Consider the following 20000-nt stretch of genomic DNA (forward strand, 5'->3'; position numbering starts at 1 on the left):
GAAGGTCAACTGAAACGAAACGTGGAACGTCAAAACGCAGTCACGTTTTCCACCCCCAAAAAACGAACAATATTTCGTCAACTTTTGTGAGTATTTTTGCACACTAACAGTTTTATTTGTTGGCCATGTTATGCATTGCTAGATTCATCAGCCCTTTCACAGTCTTTCAGCGCTGAGAATGTGTTCATTGGAGGTAGACAACTGTTGTGAACTGAAATATTTTGAAGGGTGCTGATCCTGGTACATTTATCCAACTTCATGGTGAGAAAGCAAATGGCGAAGCAGAAGTAGGTCATCGCATCGAATTTTTATTCTGGCTTCGTATGTGATTTTGTATAAACAAAGTCTGTGTGATTTATTTGGACTGAAAATAATCAAAGTATGCCCGATTCTGGACCACCTCCTAGGGTTTTTTTTTCCATTCTGATCGAGGACAGACGTGATAATTTCACTTGAAGATTTATCGCCCTTCCTTCATTCCGAAACGAAACGTGAATACATCTAAATCTTGTCTGCGGCCTATGCCGTCTCGTTTCACGTTCCGTTTCGCGGGGTGACTCATTCACCAAACGAAACGAGCTGCAAAACGAAACGTGCTGTCTTTTAAATCTCCCTATTGTTGATTAGAGTCCTGTCGTTGTTGAATAGTTGGTATTCACAATTTACAGCAAGGCAAAGGCTTCCTTCATTTAGACTGTTTTTGTTTGTATTAAAGAATGTAAAGAACTATTGTTCCTTTGTGTAAACACATTATTATTTGCACTGCCAATTCATTGTGTTGCTTAAAGAACAGTTCTGCATAGCCATATCAAATGAAGTGATATTACCTGCTATTCCGACTTGGTAGTGTGACAGACGTGTTCTTCCACACGAGATTACGTTGATTGTCTAACGAAGCCGTCAGGCTGAGTTAGACATAAGCTAATCGAGTGTGGAAGAACACGTCTGTCACACTACCAAGTCGGAATAGCATTTATGTCTCACAGCTTCAACAGAGGAGAGAACAAACACGTTTTGCGTACTCAAGCTTGACAAACCTAAACACAGGAGCAGCCATTGTGGACAGATCTACTTTTTGACGGAAGTGACCGAACAACTGTGAATGACGTCTCGGTATATGTGAATGACTTCCCAGCCACAGGACAGCTACCACCTGCTATCCAGACCACAGCAGGTGGTCATCTTCCGCCTGAGAACGGGACACAACAGACTTAATCAGCATCTCCACGGGAAGCTGCATGTTGTGCCCTCCCCCATGTGTTCTTGTGGAGAAGCAGAGCAGGACACGGCCCACATCCTACGAGACTGTAGGAACCACCAGGTGCTGAGAGAGGAAATCTGGCCATTGCCGGAGTCCCTGCACAACAAGCTGTACGGGCCAGTGGCTGCGCTGCAGAGGACCACTAATTATATCTCAAGATCTGTAGTGGAATGCATGAATGGAGACTATCAAGCTAGTTGGGAACTAAATCCAAAGTTCGAAACTATCGCTCTAGTGCGCAATGCATGGCACGATATTTTCAAATGTTCCGACCTAAGTTGGTGACTAACTTGCCTGAATTTGGTCCTCCTCCGAGGAGGACCAAATTCCTTAGTTTCGAACTATTGCAAAAATACAAATGGCGGCCGCCATGACAGTCTTTGATTTTGCTGTACAAAAAAATCAAATATTCGGCAGTCCGACGCATGAACCAAAGAATGATGTCGACAAAGAAGTTGAAACATTGATTGCGCTTTGGAGGGGGTTCAAATACAAGTCGTGAAGTGACCGGCACAGCTGATTTGGGACACGATCTACCTTGAGTCGGGAGATTTGCTATGAACATTGACTAAATTTCCACTTTTTCCATCAGCGACTGTACACATTTGGCTTGTACATCTTCCTGTCGCTGATTTTAATCGGTTTGGATCATCCAACAGGTAAGAGCAAGATTCATCCGTTGTGTGCGTGTAGTTTGTGTGTCCCACGGTGTGTGTGTTCGTTTGTGCGCCTCGGTGTGTGAGTGTGTGTCAGATTATATTGCAATAATACATTTGTTAGAAAGTGAGAGCAAGGGTAGATCTAGATCTATGGGCCCCAGGCAGTACTGTCTGAGTGTCTCCGAAACCGTGTTCAGTGTCATAGGAAAATAGGCCTACGAGCCATTGTGTAGTGGTGACGATGAAAGATACAGTTGTTGTTTTTCTGACAGTGACATTGACAATGAACGATCGTCAATGCATCAATGATTTATGCACAGCAGCATCGGTTTCTTCGGAACTGTGCACTGTTGACTGAATTTCCCACGGTGGAGCAATGAACAGTAGACACTAAAACAAAGCTAATCTAATGCATTGAAGCATCGCTGTAGATCTATCTCATTCAACTAACAATATAATGCAGTGAATGGCAAATCTATCTCTGAATGAACTGTTGTGTATCCTTATTTGCTGTAAATGTCCTGCCTCACACTGCACTCTCAACATTAGAAGTATGTTTTTTAAGCTGAATGCATGTATAATTTGATATAGTAAGTGTGTAAAGCCAAGAGTAACACTAACTGGCCCAAAACAATTTTTGTGTGTATACAAATGAAGAAAGAAACTGACTTCACAGTTCACTTGAATCACTGCCACTGAAAGTGTGTCTATTGTGTATTTTTAGAAGGGTTATTCAACAATGACTTATTTTTCTGTTTAAATACTTGATATTTACTCTGCATGAACAGAGTCAGAGGTAAATGCTGCTGTATAAACTATGATTGTGAAAGAGGGAATAAAAGAATCAATGAGCGAGTGGTTTAATTATAATACAGTTATTATTTATTGTTAATTAATTATTTTATGGTGTGTTTTTTCAGGCCTCCTAAGAAACCAGAGTTGATGTGTGATGAAGTGTTCATACAGCTCTTGCATTCAGATATATATGGATTCTGGAGAGGATTCAGACTGAGTGGACATGCTGCTTTACAGACTACCATGAAGAGTAAGTCACACATTTCTGTACCACTACCAAGTACCTGCTTGTGCCTATTAAATTGTTATTGTAAAATTGATTTATGATATATGTAAATTGGCACTGGTGATAGTAGTTTGAAGCTGTGTAGATGTTTTTGGCAGACTTTTGTACTTTCTGTTGTAAAGAGATCTGCGTTTCACATTAGATGCACTTACAATCTAGATAGATACATTCAGCTATGTCAACACTTGTTACATCTGAATCTGAGAGTAGTGGCAGGAGATGCAAGTTTATTGACACAAAAACATTACGGCTTTTTATAAAATACATTCTTACATCTGTATGTATCCTTGCATAGTACAATTTGTACTATTTATACAAAATGGTACATAAAGCTTGGTTTTAGTTCTCTTTCTCTTCTCAAATCTTTTGCCACTATTCTTGAAGTAAATTACACAGTGTGAATGAACTAATGCAGCACAGGAAAGTAAAACAAAATTGCAAGATAAAATGAAATCATTACTAATTTACTGGAATTATTTTAAAGGCACATACAGTTATTCTTCCCTTGGCTCACCATCCTAGATCTTGCCAGGCTTTTACATGGAATAAGAATGAATCTGTTCACTCGGATACTTCTACATTAGATTTTGTTGTGGAAACCACTCTCAGATTAACAAAAATGTTACTTCTTTACTTCTGCGAGTGACTTTTGAGAAATTCGTTCATAAACAAAATTCAACTATGCACATGAAGCAGTCACTGACTGTCAGGGTGTCAATATTTTATGTGTCTGGGTGAAGTTATGTTCCTATCCCATGTACAACTGGCCAGATCTGAAATGGCCAAAATCAATGGGATCAACACACATCCCCAGAATCTTCATCACTGGAAAATGTGGTGGGTTGAATGTATTTTAATAAAAAGGCTGACAGGCGAGTGCTTTGGATCCTGAAAGTTCTGTTTTGGACTGAAATCGAGACACATTTCCCAACGAAACTCAAACTGTATAGTGTTGATGCTGAAGAGCGAAAGTGTGTGGGTTGAGGGCACACTTGTTTTTGACTAAAATCGAGAAACATTTCTGCCGAGCACAAAGTTCATACACGCACAGATTTTTTTTTTAATAGTTTAGATTACAATATCACACACACCATCCCCGATCCCAATGGTCATGTGAAGAGCAAGTGCTTCCTCACCCCCCCCACACACACACACACACACACACACACACTGCTCAACACGTACACACCTTCTCCCCCCAACACACACCCTCCCCTCGCTAACCAAAACCCATCCCCGTGAATACTGAAGGTGCTCAGTTATATGTTTTCTTTATTTTTCAGGAAGGACCGCTACATTAAGGGAAGGCTGTTTGCACCTTGGTTCCTGGGTTCGCTGGGGACGATGATCAAATTCAGAGTACCATCACAATTCTGTGCTTTTCCATCTGATTCGGCTGAGAATGCTTGCAGAGGTTTCTACACTACCCGTCATAAAAAGTAGGCTGATGCGTTTGAGGGCAGATCTTACTGATGAGGCTGTTGATTGAAAAACCAAGTATATGACTGTAAAGGCCATTAATTTCCCTACTTTATTCAGAAACAAAATTGGGTTTTCATGACGTAGTGTCTATGCAGTGAAACCTGCAACACAGACACCCCCCCCCCCCCCTCCCACAAATCAAATTCACAAAATCAAGCTTCCCGTGTTAAAATCAACAACACAAATCAGAACAACTAAACCGAAACTCAAACATGTTTTGCATGTCATTAGACAGAACAATCAAATCTTTATCCAAAACAGTCCGTTTTGTTCACATATATCTTGTCTAACATGAACGCTATGGCATGCTGAGCGTGTAGTTGTCAATCCTCTCAGTTTTTGAAGTCGTTTTAGCGGGTAATGAGACCAAAAATGGTACATTTCAGAACTCCTCAACGCATTGTCTTAAAACTGTCAGTGATTTGTGCTAACACACGTCGTTAAGTACAAAAATGAGACCAAAAAATGGTACATTTCAGTAACTCCTCAACGCATTGTCTTAAAACTTGTCAGTGATTTGGGCTAACACATGTCGTTAAGTACACACGGAATCTCAAGTCATGTGAGATATTAGTTCTGCTGTTGCGCGACATGCCAGAACGAATTTTAAAAATAAAAATGTACCCTGTCCAATGAACTGAATTTGTAAAAAAAACAAGTCGCGTAAGGCGAAAATACAACATTTAGTCAAGTAAAAGTAGCTGTCGAACTCACAGAATGAAACTGAACGCAATGCCATTTTTCAGCAAGACCGTATACTGTTACTCGTAGCATCGTCAGTCCACCGCTCATGGCAAAGGCAGTGAAATTGACAAGAAGAGCGGGGTAGTAGTTGCGCTAAGAAGGATAGCACGCTTTTCTGTACCTCTCTTTGTTTTAACTTTCTGAGCGTGTTTTTCGACAATTTAAATTTTAAAACCTGTACCGTTGAGTCGATCCCCAAAATTGGGAACTTAATTTAAAATTGCACAAAAGTCAGCCGATTTGATCTTCAAAATTGTCACTTTGTAGAAGGGTCATGCATAGGCTGAAGTTTATGTCCACAAATGTAGGTTATTAACTTGTTGTGGGTTGCATTGTTTTTGGGTCAACCTGTATTTGGTTTTTTTAATAAACGGCCTCATCATAAAGATTTGCCCTCAAACGGATCTGCCTACTTTTTATGACGAGTATTATAGTTGGCTCAGTGGCTAAAGAAACATTCTACAGGATGAATAAACAAACAAACAAATCTCATGATTCTCTGTGCTTTAATGTGTGTGTGTGTGTGTGTTTTGGGGAGTTTGTTTTGGTTTTTAGTGAGAGGATGGCTGGTGGTTTGGATGGGGTGAAAAGCTGAGTGACACTGTGATTGTTGATAATTAAATTGTTGTTGCTTCTGTCAGTTTCAAGGCACCGTTCTTCTTGCAAACGCCAAGTTTGGCTTACTATTTTATATCTGCATGGGCTCTTACATGAGGTTAGGCCATCTATACACTTTGATACATACCAAACATTTACATTCTGACTGGGTCATGTGCAAAGTTGGAATGTTTGAATGAATACATTTTGCGGATTGATGCCAGTAGAAGTTAAACAAATTAATTGATCAAACATTCCAACACTTCAAAGTAAACACACGTGTTTTTGACAGCTGGTATATGTTAAAGTGGAGGGATGGTTTTATTCCACGTGAAGCCTGCATGCCACATCTGAGACGTTGAGCGAAATCGTTTACACAAAATATGCAATCATTGTTTATCATCATTTAAATTAAAACGTTCATACACAATGACACAACAAATGTTGTCGGAAACTCAAAAGAACACATGAAAGAATAAAAGATGATCAATGCAGCAAAACGCGCCACTTGTACAGAGTGGGTTACAATTTCATTCTTTGTTTAATTTAGCCTTCACATTTCCCTTATCATATCTTATATTTTAACATCGTTCTGTTCTTGTCAGCTTGAAATGTTTGCAGATTTTACTCACGAAACAGGTTAGTCTTCTGAAGTCAATGCAACATCAAAGCTAAAATTTCACACATGAGATGCATTTTGATGATCAGCTCTACCATACCGAAGCAATGCATTTAAACTGGCGCAGATTAATTTTCAAATGATGTTCAAGAAACAGCTAGCTTCCTTATAGACAGAGTGTCTAAGTTACAAAATATAGTCATCTCAGTATCCAACTTCATTACCTCTGTTTCTTTGCTTGCTTAGAAGAACTTCTCAGAGTGTTTGCGGCATTCATCAAACAAGATCATACACATTAAAATATTGTCACTTCCTACTCATTGAATAATGTATTCATTGTATCTAATTATTCATGTTAAAGACCAGCACAAAATTGCAATCATTTAAATATGTCACTGACATAAAGTATTCTACCCGATCTGGAAAAAAGGAAGAAAATCATAAGTGCATGATTCAAATCACTGATGATGTCTTGTCTTTACATCTCACAATTCTTTTACTAGTTTATTTTGTAAGTAGAACACCAGGCCAAAACATTGTTGGCTCCTTTTGTATGACATCACACATTTTCAAGGATTTGCTTGCAAACTTGCTTGTTTCTTAATTTGTTTCATGATCGCTCCAAATTACATTCCTTCCTTTATCTGGCACTCTTGTTCTCAACTTTGTCCCTCCCTCTCAGCGGTTTAGAGAGAGAGAGTGAGTGTGTGTGTGTGTGTGTGTGTTAGTGTGTGCGTATGCCTGTGTGTGTGTGAGAGAGAGAGAGAGAGAGAGAGAGAGAGAGAGATAGAGACTGAGAGAAAGAAAGAGAGAGAGTTGATCTATTGTCTTGATTCCCTCATTCAATTTTCTTTTGTTGTATAGTGTAGAACTTAGACAGCTTCGTGACATACCTGTGGTGCGGTTTTATGGTCGTTTAACTCTCCATCGGTGAAAAATGCAATTATTTCTCTTCAACGATTACTCGGTCTCTACTGACAACTCTAAACTCCACAAAACACGACTTTTTTCAGTTCAGAAATGTCAGTTTCGCTCCCATAAATTGAAACACAAACTTAAATACATCCATACATCATTGTCTGTTACAAAGTTCCAGCTTTGCTTTAAAATGCACAATCAGTATGAGGGACACGGACTTTTTCCCAGTACATACCGACTGAGCCATCACTCAAATCTTCGACGACACTGACTCAGCCTATATGCTGCGTACATCTCCCCGGTCGGGCAGTTTTAGCTCTCGTAATGTGCGGAAGAACTGAGAGAAACATTTGCGTTCTGCCTATGTTTGTCTTGTTTGCTCGCCAAAATAATATTGCATCGATCAACCACTCAAGTTCGCACTGTTACCATGCTCCCAAACCCATGCTGGTTTGTTTACCACTTTCGAAGGTGAAGAGTTCACCGCGCCTGCGCAATGACGGGGATTTCCCTATGACGTCACCTGAAAGTTATGACCTACTCTTTTAGCTGGTAACTAAGTAGTCTCGACCAAGTTCGCTCTCATGCATTGCAGACTGACTAAATCTTTAGTTACGAACTGCGTAGTTCGAACCTACGTTTAGTTGCTAACTATAATAGTCTCCATTCATGCATTCCACTACTGGACTCCAAGTGTGATCGGCGATCGAAAAGAAGAAGAAGAAGACGTCACAGTCATCGTCACAGTCTGTATCTTTTGAAGCATCGCATTCTTCATGACGTCTTTCTGTGTCTGCATCCGCGAAATGTTTGTTCATTCCGGAATCTTTGTCATCTATGTTCTGTAGTGGAATGCATGAATGGAGACTATTATAGTTAGCAACTAAACGTAGGTTCGAACTACGCAGTTCGTAACTAAAGATTTAGTCAGTCTGCAATGCATGAGAGCGAACTTGGTCGAGACTACTTAGTTACCAACAAAAAGAGTAGGTCATAACTTTCAAGTGACGTCACGGGGAATCCCCGTCACTGCGCAGGCGCGGTGAACTCTTCACCTTCGAAAGTGGTAAACAAACCAGCATGGGATTGGGAGCATGGTAACAGTGCGAACTTGAGTGGTTGATCGATGCAATATTATTTTGGCGAGCAAACAAGACAAACATAGGCAGAACGCAAATGTTTCTCTCAGTTCTTCCGCACATTACGAGAGCTAAAACTGCCCGACCGGGGAGATGTACGCAGCATATAGGCTGAGTCAGTGTCGTCGAAGATTTGAGTGATGGCTCAGTCGGTATGTACTGGGAAAAAGTCCGTGTCCCTCATACTGATTGTGCATTTTAAAGCAAAGCTGGAACTTTGTAACAGACAATGATGTATGGATGTATTTAAGTTTGTGTTTCAATTTATGGGAGCGAAACTGACATTTCTGAACTGAAAAAAGTCGTGTTTTGTGGAGTTTAGAGTTGTCAGTAGAGACCGAGTAATCGTTGAAGAGAAATAATTGCATGATTCACCGATGGAGAGTTAAACGACCATAAAACCGCACCACAGGTATGTCACGAAGCTGTCTAAGTTCTACACTATACAACAAAAGAAAATTGAATGAGGGAATCAAGACAATAGATCAACTCTCTCTCTTTCTTTCTCTCAGTCTCTATCTCTCTCTCTCACACACACACAGGCATACGCACACACTAACACACACACACACACACACACACTCACTCTCTCCCTCTCTCTCTAAACCGCTAAGAGGGAGGGACAAAGTTGAGAACAAGAGTGCCAGATAAAGGAAGGAATGTAATTTGGAGCGATCATTAAACAAATTAAGAAACAAGCAAGTTAGCAAGCAAATCCTTGAAAATGTGTGATGTCATACAAAAGGAGCCAACAATGTTTTGGCCTGGTGTTCTACTTACAAAATAAACTAGTAAAAGAATTGTGAGATGTAAAGAGAAAAGATTAACTGGAAACACTACCGAATTACAAGACATCATCAGTGATTTGAATCATGCACTTATGAGTTTCTTCCTTTTTTCCAGATCGGGTAGAATACTTTGTCAGTGACATATTTAAATGATTGCAATTTTGTGCTGGTCTTTAACATGAATAATTAGATACAATGAATACATTATTCAATGAGTAGGAAGTGACAATATTTTAATGTCTCTCGGCAGCATTTGACACTATTGACCACTCCGTTCTCCTGACAAGACTTCACAATTCTTTTGGTATTTGCCACACTGCCTTAGCTTGGTTTAAGTCCTACCTCACAGACCGCTCTCAGATAGTCTCCATTGACGGCTTCCAATCTGCTCCATCCCCGTTGACTTTCGGTGTCCCCCAAGGTTCTGTACTTGGCCCGGTGCTATTCATCATGTACACGAAACCAATATCTAATGTCATCTCTCGCCACTCTGTTTCCTATGAAAGCTTTGCTGATGACACTCAGTTACAAAAATCTGGCCCTATTACTGACCTCCCCAACACAATCGAGACAACTAAGAACTGCATCTCTGACTTGAAATTGTGGATGACCGAAAATAAATTGAAACTTAATGACGACAAGACCGAGATCATGCTAGTTGTACCCCCTTCTCTTAAAAAAGAACCATCCCTTCCTGCCCAAATCTCTATAGCTGGAACTGATATTCAGTTGGCTTCTCAAGTACAAAACCTCGGTGTCATCTTCGACGAAACTCTCTGCTTCAAACAACAAGTCTCCACTGTCTGTAGAAATGCCTACTATGAACTGAGAAAAATTAGCTCCATCCGCCACTGCCTTTCTTCCGATGCTACAAAAACCCTCATTTGCTCTCTCGTTCTTTCAAGGCTAGATTACGGAAATGCCCTTCTTTCTGGTTCATTTGACTATCTCATTGAAAAACTGCAGAAAGTACAGAACAACTCCGCTAGATTAATCACAAAGACCCCTAAAAGACACCACATCACACCTGTTTTGAGATCCCTTCACTGGCTGCCTGTAAGAAGTCGTATTCAATACAAAATTGCATGCATTTGTTTCTCTTTCTTTCATGGTACAGGACCTGCTTATCTCTCTGAGATGTTATCAAAATATTCAAACCTCTCCTCTCTTCGCTCTGCAACAGATACCAATGTACTTAGTAAACCAAAAAGAAACAGAAAATCAACTAACTATGGATTTGAGAGATCCTTTAAGTACCAGGGACCTCTTGTCTGGGAGAAAATCCCCCGGAGCATTAGGGATTCCCAGTCACCATCTGCCTTTAGAACAGCCCTCAAAACACACATGTTTAAGTTAGACCTCTGAAGGAGATCCCATGATCGGTGAGTCATCGGCGCTGCCACGTGTATTATCTACTAAAGTGTGGCGTTCATGAGGATGTGTATGTGCCTGTGTGTGTTGTACTAGAATAACGTATGCGTACCATGGAATGACATTGCGGGTTACCTGAACATTGACAATGACGAAACAAAGATTGTGTGTGTGTGTGTGTGCGCGCGCGCGCGTGTGTGTGTGTGTGTGTGTGTGCGTGTGTGTGTGCGTGCGTGTGTGGGTGTGTGTGACCATGTTTGAATTTATTCGGATTTAGTTCTCTTTCCTTGTTTGTATTATGATTGTGTAAGTGTAAAGCGCTCTGGGCTCGTCACCACGAGGTTTACGCGCTATATAAGTAATCGTTATTATTATTATTAATGTGTATGATCTTGTTTGATGAATGCCGCAAACACTCTGAGAAGTTCTTCTAAGCAAGCAAAGAAACAGAGGTAATGAAGTTGGATACTGAGATGACTATATTTTGTAACTTAGACACTCTGTCTATAAGGAAGCTAGCTGTTGCTTGAACATCATTTGAAAATTAATCTGCGCCAGTTTAAATGCATTGCTTCGGTATGGTAGAGCTGATCATCAAAATGCATCTCATGTGTGAAATTTTAGCTTTGATGTTGCACTGACTTCAGAAGACTAACCTGTTTCGTGAGTAAAAACTGCAAACATTTCAAGCTGACAAGAACAGAACGATGTTAAAATATAAGATATGATAAGGGAAATGTGAAGGCTAAATTAAACAAACATGAAATTGTAACCCACTCTGTGCAAGTGGCGCGTTTTGCTGCATTGATCATCTTTTATTCTTTCATGTGTTCTTTTGAGTTTCCGACAACATTAGTTGTGTCATTGTGTATGAACGTTTTAATTTAAATGATGATAAACAATGATTGCATATTTTGTGTAAACGATTTCGCTCAACGTCTCAGATGTGGCATGCAGGCTTCACGTGGAATAAAACCATCCCTCCACTTTAACATATACCAGCTGTCAAAAACACGTGTGTTTACTTTGAAGTGTTGGAATGTTTGATCAATTAATTTGTTTAACTTCTACTGGCATCAATCCGCAAAATGTATTCATTCAAACATTCCAACTTTGCACATGACCCAGTCAGAATGTAAATGTTTGGTATGTATCAAAGTGTATAGATGGCCTAACCTCATGTAAGAGCCCATGCAGATATAAAATAGTAAGCCAAACTTGGCGTTTGCAAGAAGAACGGTGCCTTGAAACTGACAGCAGCAACAACAATTTAATTATCCACAATCACAGTGTCACTCAGCTTTTCACCCCATCCAAACCACCAGCCATCCTCTCACTAAAAACCAAAACAAACTCCCCAAAACACACACACACACACACATTAAAACACAGAGAATCATGAGATTTGTTTGTTTGTTTATTCATCCTGTAGAATGTTTCTTTAGCCACTGAGCCAACTATGATACTCGTCATAAAAAGTAGGCAGATCCGTTTGAGGGCAAATCTTTATGATGAGGCCGTTTATTAAAAAAACCAAATACAGGTTGACCCAAAAACAATGCAACCCACAACAAGTTAATAACCTACATTTGTGGACATAAACTTCAGCCTATGCATGACCCTTCTACAAAGTGACAATTTTGAAGATCAAATAGGCTGACTTTTGTGCAATTTTAAATTAAGTTCCCAATTTTGGGGATCGACTCAACGGTACGGGTTTTAAAATTGAGCGGTAGCCAAACTTGCCCGATCTAAGCGCTCAAGATTGTAACATTCGGGGCAATTCGAATCACAAAAGTATACCTTAATCAACATTCAGACCTGGGAATCCCTGTTTTGGACTTGGAGTATTCTCAAACAAACTTGGTGTATTTTTTTTTTAAATGAGCGTACTCCACATTTAAACATGCTTCACACGCGTCTGTCTATGAGTATATAACTGCTTTCTTCAGGTCACCGATGATCTAGGGGGTGTATACTCAGACATTCAGATAATATAAAAGCTAAAAGTCTGGAGGGTTTAAATTAAGTAAGTATTGATACCGTTCATGGTCAAACTTCGTTTTAGTGAATCGACCGCCGAATTTGGAATTTATTTTTTGAAATAGAGCACAAAAGTCAGAACATCTTCTGCACGTCAATAGAAAAAACAATCAAATCTGCATCCAAATCAGTCAGTTTTGTTCACATATCTGGTCTAACACTGACATTAAGGCATGTTGATTTGTGTAGGTGTCATTCCTCTGAGAAGCTGTAAAAGGCAGTTTTAGTGGGTAATGAGACAAAAACCGGTACGTTTTCGTAACTCCTCAACGCATTGCCTTCAACGTTGCGGTGATTTGTGCTAACAGTAGTAACACATGTGGGAAAGTTCATACGGATTTTAAAGTCATTTGAGACATTAGTCTGCTGTTAATTGACATGCCAGAAAGAGTTCTTAAATTGATGGTAGGTCTTCGCTGACTCATTGAAAAACAATTAATTTGTTGTTATCTTCAAGAACAATAACAGATGCGTCACACAATTAAATTTCATGTACATATTTTATCAGACATTGGCGGTATGAGGATTTCAACGCGAACATTAATATTTTGCCTCATTCAGAGCGCTGAGCGCAAATGTAGGCCTACGCCTAGAAAAGCTCACGGCTGACACGCTTAACTGATCATGGCTCTTGAAAGAGCATTTTCCAAGAATGTGTGTGTGCGTACAAGTGCGCTGTGAACAGTCATAGTTGAAAATGTATGAAATTAAAGGTAAATTGAAGCTTTCATTTTTCTTAATGCATGCTAATTTTTTTTACAAATTCAGTTCATTGGACAGGGTACATTTTTATTTTTAAAATTCGTTCTGGCATGTCGCGCAACAGCAGAACTAATATCTCACATGACTTGAGATTCCGTGTGTACTTAACGACATGTGTTAGCCCAAATCACTGACAAGTTTTAAGACAATGCGTTGAGGAGTTACTGAAATGTACCATTTTTTGGTCTCATTTTTGTACTTAACGACGTGTGTTAGCACAAATCACTGACAGTTTTAAGACAATGCGTTGAGGAGTTCTGAAATGTACCATTTTTGGTCTCATTACCCGCTAAAACGACTTCAAAAACTGAGAGGATTGACAACTACACGCTCAGCATGCCATAGCGTTCATGTTAGACAAGATATATGTGAACAAAACGGACTGTTTTGGATAAAGATTTGATTGTTCTGTCTAATGACATGCAAAACATGTTTCGGTTTAGTTGTTCTGATTTGTGTTGTTGATTTTAACACGGGAAGCTTGATTTTGTGAATTTGATTTGTGGGAGGGGGGGGGTGTCTGTGTTGCAGGTTTCACTGCATAGACACTACGTCATGAAAACCCAATTTTGTTTCTGAATAAAGTAGGGAAATTAATGGCCTTTTCAGTCATATACTTGGTTTTTCAATCAACAGCCTCATCAGTAAGATCTGCCCTCAAACGCATCTGCCTACTTTTTATGACGGGTAGTGTAGAAACCTCTGCAAGCATTCTCAGCCGAATCAGATGGAAAAACACAGAATTGTGATGGTACTCTGAATTTGATCATCGTCCCCAGCGAACCCAGGAACCAAGGTGCAAACATAGCGGTCCTTCCTGAAAAATTAAGAAAACATATAATTGAGCACCTTCAGTATTCACGGGGTTGGGTTTTGGGTTAGCGAGGGGAGGGTGTGTGTTGGGGGGAGAAGGTGTGTACGTGTTGAGCAGTGTGTGTGTGTGTGGGGGGTGGGGGGTGAGGAAGCACTTGCTCTTCACATGACCATTGGGATCGGGGATGGTGTGTGTGATATTGTAATCTAAACTATTAAAAAAATCTGTGCGTGTATGAACTTTGTGCTCGGCAGAAATGTTTCTCGATTTTAGTCAAAAACAAGTGTGCCCTCAACCCACACACTTTCGCTCTTCAGCATCAACACTATACAGTTTGAGTTTCATTGGGAAATGTGTCTCGATTTCAGTCCAAAACAGAACTTTCAGGATCCAAAGCACTCGCCTGTCAGCCTTTTTATTAAAATACATTCAACCCACCACATTTTCCAGCGATGAAGATTCTGGGGATGTGTGTTGATCCCATTGATTTTGGCCATTTCAGATCTGGCCAGTTGTACATGGGATAGGAACATAACTTCACCCAGACACATAAAATATTGACACCCTGACAGTCAGTGACTGCTTCATGTGCATAGTTGAATTTTGTTTATGAACGAATTTCTCAAAAGTCACTCGCAGAAGTAAAGAAGTAACATTTTTGTTAATCTGAGAGTGGTTTCCACAACAAAATCTAACTCTGAGCAGGAAGAAGCCAGGGTGTTGAATTTAGAAGTATCCGAGTGAACAGATTCATTCTTATTCCATGTAAAAGCCTGGCAAGATCTAGGATGGTGAGCCAAGGGAAGAATAACTGTATGTGCCTTTAAAATAATTCCAGTAAATTAGTAATGATTTCATTTTATCTTGCAATTTTGTTTTACTTTCCTGTGCTGCATTAGTTCATTCACACTGTGTAATTTACTTCAAGAATAGTGGCAAAGGATTTGAGAAGAGAAAGAGAACTAAAACCAAGCTTTATGTACCATTTTGTATAAATAGTACAAATTGTACTATGCAAGGATACATACAGATGTAAGAATTTATTTTATACAAAGCCGTAATGTTTTTGTGTCAATAAACTTGCATCTCCTGCCACTACTCTTAGATTCAGATGTAACAAGTGTTGACATAGCTGAATGTATCTATCTAGATTGTAAGTGCATCTAATGTGAAACGCAGATCTCTTTACAACACAACGTACAAAAGTCTGCCAAAAACATCTACACAGCTTCAAACTACTATCACCAGTGCCAATTTACATATCATAAATCAATTTTACAATAACAATAATAGGCACAAGCAGGTACTTGGTAGTGGTACAGAAATGTGTGACTTACTCTTCATGGTAGTCTGTAAAGCAGCATGTCCACTCAGTCTGAATCCTCTCCAGAATCCATATATATATATCTGAATGCAAGAGCTGTATGAACACTTCATCACCTCTGGTTTCTTAGGAGGCCTGAAAAAACACACCATAAAATAATTAATTAACAATAAATAATAACTGTATTATAATTAAACCACTCGCTCATTGATTCTTTTATTCCCTCTTTCACAATCATAGTTTATACAGCAGCATTTACCTCTGACTCTGTTCATGCAGAGTAAATATCAAGTATTTAAACAGAAAAATAAGTCATTGTTGAATAACCCTTCTAAAAATACACAATAGACACACTTTCAGTGGCAGTGATTCAAGTGAAGTCAGTTTCTTTCTTCATTTGTATACACACAAAAATTGTTTTGGGCCAGTTAGTGTTACTCTTGGCTTTACACACTTACTATATCAAATTATACATGCATTCAGCTTAGAAAACATACTTCTAATGTTGGGAGTGCAGTGTGAGGCAGGACATTTACAGCAAATAAGGATACACAACAGTTCATTCAGAGATAGATTTGCCATTCACTGCATTATATTGTTAGTTGAATGAGATAGATCTACAGCGATGCTTCAATGCATTAGATTAGCTTTGTTTTAGTGTCTACTGTTCATTGCTCCACCGTGGGAAATTCAGTCAACAGTGCACAGTTCCGAAGAAACCGATGCTGCTGTGCATAATCATTGATGCATTGACGATCGTTCATTGTCAATGTCACTGTCAGAAAAACAACAACTGTATCTTTCATCGTCACCACTACACAATGGCTCGTAGGCCTATTTTCCTATGACACTGAACACGGTTTCGGAGACACTCAGACAGTACTGCCTGGCCCATAGATCTAGATCTACCCTTGCTCTCACTTTCTAACAAATGTATTATTGCAATATAATCTGACACACACTCACACACCGAGGCGCACAAACGAACACACACACCGTGGGACACACAAACTACACGCACACAACGGATGAATCTTGCTCTTACCTGTTGGATGATCCAAACCGATTAAAATCAGCGACAGGAAGATGTACAAGCCAAATTTGTACAGTCGCTGATGTAAAAAGTGGAAATTTAGTCAATGTTCATAGCAAATCTCCCGACTCAAGGTAGATCGTGTCCCAAATCAGCTGTGCCGGTCACTTCACGACTTGTATTTGAACCCCCTCCAAAGCGCAATCAATGTTTCAACTTCTTTGTCGACATCATTCTTTGGTTCATGCGTCGGACTGCCGAATATTTGATTTTTTTGTACAGCAAAATCAAAGACTGTCATGGCGGCCGCCATTTGTATTTTTGCAATAGTTCGAAACTAAGGAATTTGGTCCTTCTCGGAGGAGGACCAAATTTAGGCAAGTTAGTCACCAACTTAGGTCGGAACATTTGAAAATATCGTGCCATGCATTGCGCACTAGAGCGATAGTTTCGAACTTTGGATTTAGTTCCCAACTAGCTTGATAGTCTCCATTCATGCATTCCACTACAGAACTCTGTCCTTATAGTGTCAGACTAACAGGCCTCCTGAGCGAGCCACTTTCCAAGGGGAGCTAAATTCGCGTATGGAAACAGTACTGTCGTCTGGGATGCCGTTTTCAGTATTCTGAGCGTTGAAGAATTTGTAAAGAGAAGAAACGATAACAGCAGGAGAAATAAAAGTCGTGTGTGCATTTTTTGGCTTTTGGAGGGACGATTTTGAGTTTGAATTCGTTCTTGCCATGCTCCTAAAGCGTGTAACATACACTCTTGCACACGTTTGCTTTAGTAGTGGCAAAGAAGGAAAGCGTGTGACATTACCCGCTATTACGAGTTAGTCGTGTGACAGAGTTTTCTTGCACACGAGACTGTAGATGTCTCACGACGGCGTAGCCGAAGTGAGACAGCAGCAGTCGAGTGTGCAAGAAAACTATGTCACACGACTAACTCGTAATAGCGATTATGTCTCACAGCATAGGCATAGAAAGACATAAATGAGTTTTTGGGGACGAAATAACAGGCACAAAACAAGACTGAACAACTCAATTGCCCTTTTACACATCCCCTACACACGCATGCGCGCAGAAGATAGATTCAATGCGTTTCGTGTCTTTTCTGGTTGAATGCATTCAACAAAGTATTTACCAACGTTTCTGAATCTTTCAATGAAAAAAGATAAACTTATTTTGAACCAAACAGCACATACCAACGAAAGTTAAACACACAAACACACACGCGCACTAACACAGATTGAATGCAAAGCGCGAACGAACACGGAGGATTTTTGTAGGTCAGGTCGTGGGAAAGTCCACCCGAAATGTTCCACACGGGAACTGGTTGCGTTTGTATTGTTTATTTTCTCAGAGTGATGTTGATGGTTTTTACAGTGCCGTTTTGAAAGAATATTTTCCGAATTTGGGGCACACTTTTGACTTTTGGTTCGTTTATCTCGTCGAAGTAACATTCGAGTGTTTCTAAATCAAAACCTTCCAACACCGCTGGTGCAGATTAGACCTGCCTGACTGTCTGCGTGCGTGTTAGAGCTGAAGACGAAGCCTTAATCGCCAAAGCGTCACCTATCTGTAGGTCCTGAGCATCGGATGTACGTTGATACGTGGTGAGATCCGCACGGAACTGTCTATGCAACTTTTCCTAGTCACAGGTGTAAGGTTCGATCTTTTCTTTGAAATTTCTTCATCTGTGTACGTAGCAAAGCGTTTCTCCATTTTCGGTTTTCGTTGCAGACGACGATAGTGAAAGTAGTACCTGTGGTTTTGTTTTGACCTTTCGTATTCAGGGTTCTTAATTGAAGCTTGGTAAAGGGAGCTTGTCGTGTGAGTGGAAAGTTGACGAAGCTTTTGAAAACAGAAATTGAATGAAGAAGAAAATGTGGCTTTCAGTTATATACAGGAGAACGGGGTTGGTGTTATTCTTTTCCGTCAAACACTTAGTACACAGATAAAACGTGATTGACTGACCAAGGCCTGTTGGCAAACTATTCAGAATGCACAACAAAATGTAACAACAGTTTGATACCCATTTTTTTACGTTCGTGATCACTTGAAATGAATACTGAAAACATAAGTGTTGAAGGTAGTGACTGAATGTATGTGAAGGTAAAAAATTTCAGAAATAAATGCATAATCAAAATAATTGATTTCGGCTTCAAAGCGTGTAACATACAATCTTGCACACGTTTGCTTTAGTAGTGGCAAAGAAGGAATGCGTGTGACATAACAAAATAACAGCCACTCATTACAGAAGTTGTATCGATGCACTAGAGCACTGCATGCGCTAATTTGCTTCTGTAGATCGTTTGAGTGATCCAGGATCAATGTCTTAGGGCTGGGATTGTTCACCTGCATTTTCGCTCACAGACGAGTCGGTCTTTGTTGTTTGACTAACCATGTAAACTGTGTCCTGTGTTCAGACAGAAGACCAGCTGTTGTCAAGTCTCAATCTGTCGACATTCAATGACACGGACGGACTGGAGTACCAGCGAGGTCACTGTGACATGACGCTGCCAGTAAACTACAACACGGAGATGACTCACTACTTTTTCGTGTCAATACAACCCAGCAATAAAATGGATCAGTTCGTTGGAGCTGTTACCATCAGTAAGTCATACCTTACCTGTCATTAGTGTGCAACTGTGCAAGTTCTTTCTAAACTTACATGCGGTTTTTTATTAAGTCAAGCTTTGACTAAACAAAATTATGATAGACTGGGTATCGAGACTAGGGCGGTGGTGTACGTATGTATGTGCATGCATGTGTGTGAAGAGCGGTTCCCGGAAAACTACTGGGCAGATCCTCATGAGCTTTGCTTATGAAGTGTTGTAGATGATATCCCAACTTATTTTGTTTTTGTGTTTTGATTAATGTCTTGTCATGACGCCATATCCGTTGTTTAATCGGCGGCACTGTGACGACTTCATTTTTCAAACCAATTCGAATCAAATTTGGTCAATCATTATTTGACTTATGCAGACTATAGGATTGAATTTCAGCATGGGAGCTTAGCAGTTGTTTAATGATTTTATTTATGTGGAAACAAACAAATGAAAATGAAAATATATATTTAAAAATGATCGCATGGTATTGTTTAATTCCTGAATCCTAAAATGTATAGACATGTCAAGTTTACTTTCAAAACGGGCTCAGAAATAAAGAACATATATGCAAACTAGCTACTATACATTCGCCTGCTTCGCAAAGACGAGCACCACCTGTCTCGGTCCTTGGGTTTCAGTTAGACATGAAGTATGACTAGTTGTCAGTATTGGTGTTTTTGTTTCAGGCCGGCAGATGGACTAACAGTGTTGATATCGCTTCACTCGACTTGTTTAAGAGTTAAGTCTGTTATAC

The 20000-nt window shown here is 39.8% G+C and overlaps 1 protein-coding gene across 1 annotated transcript in view; it reads left to right on the plus strand.

The window, feature by feature from the left end:
- Window positions 1-20000, plus strand: part of LOC138974769 (uncharacterized) — a 38379-nt gene that overhangs the window by 1366 nt on the left and 17013 nt on the right. Inside the window, exon 3 of the mRNA XM_070347495.1 lies at window positions 19064-19250. Within this exon, the coding sequence (XP_070203596.1) occupies window positions 19064-19250 (187 nt within the window). The remainder of the gene's footprint in view (window positions 1-19063; window positions 19251-20000) is intronic.

Source organism: Littorina saxatilis, linkage group LG8, assembly GCF_037325665.1.
Source record: "Littorina saxatilis isolate snail1 linkage group LG8, US_GU_Lsax_2.0, whole genome shotgun sequence".
Lineage (NCBI taxonomy): Eukaryota > Metazoa > Mollusca > Gastropoda > Littorinimorpha > Littorinidae > Littorina > Littorina saxatilis.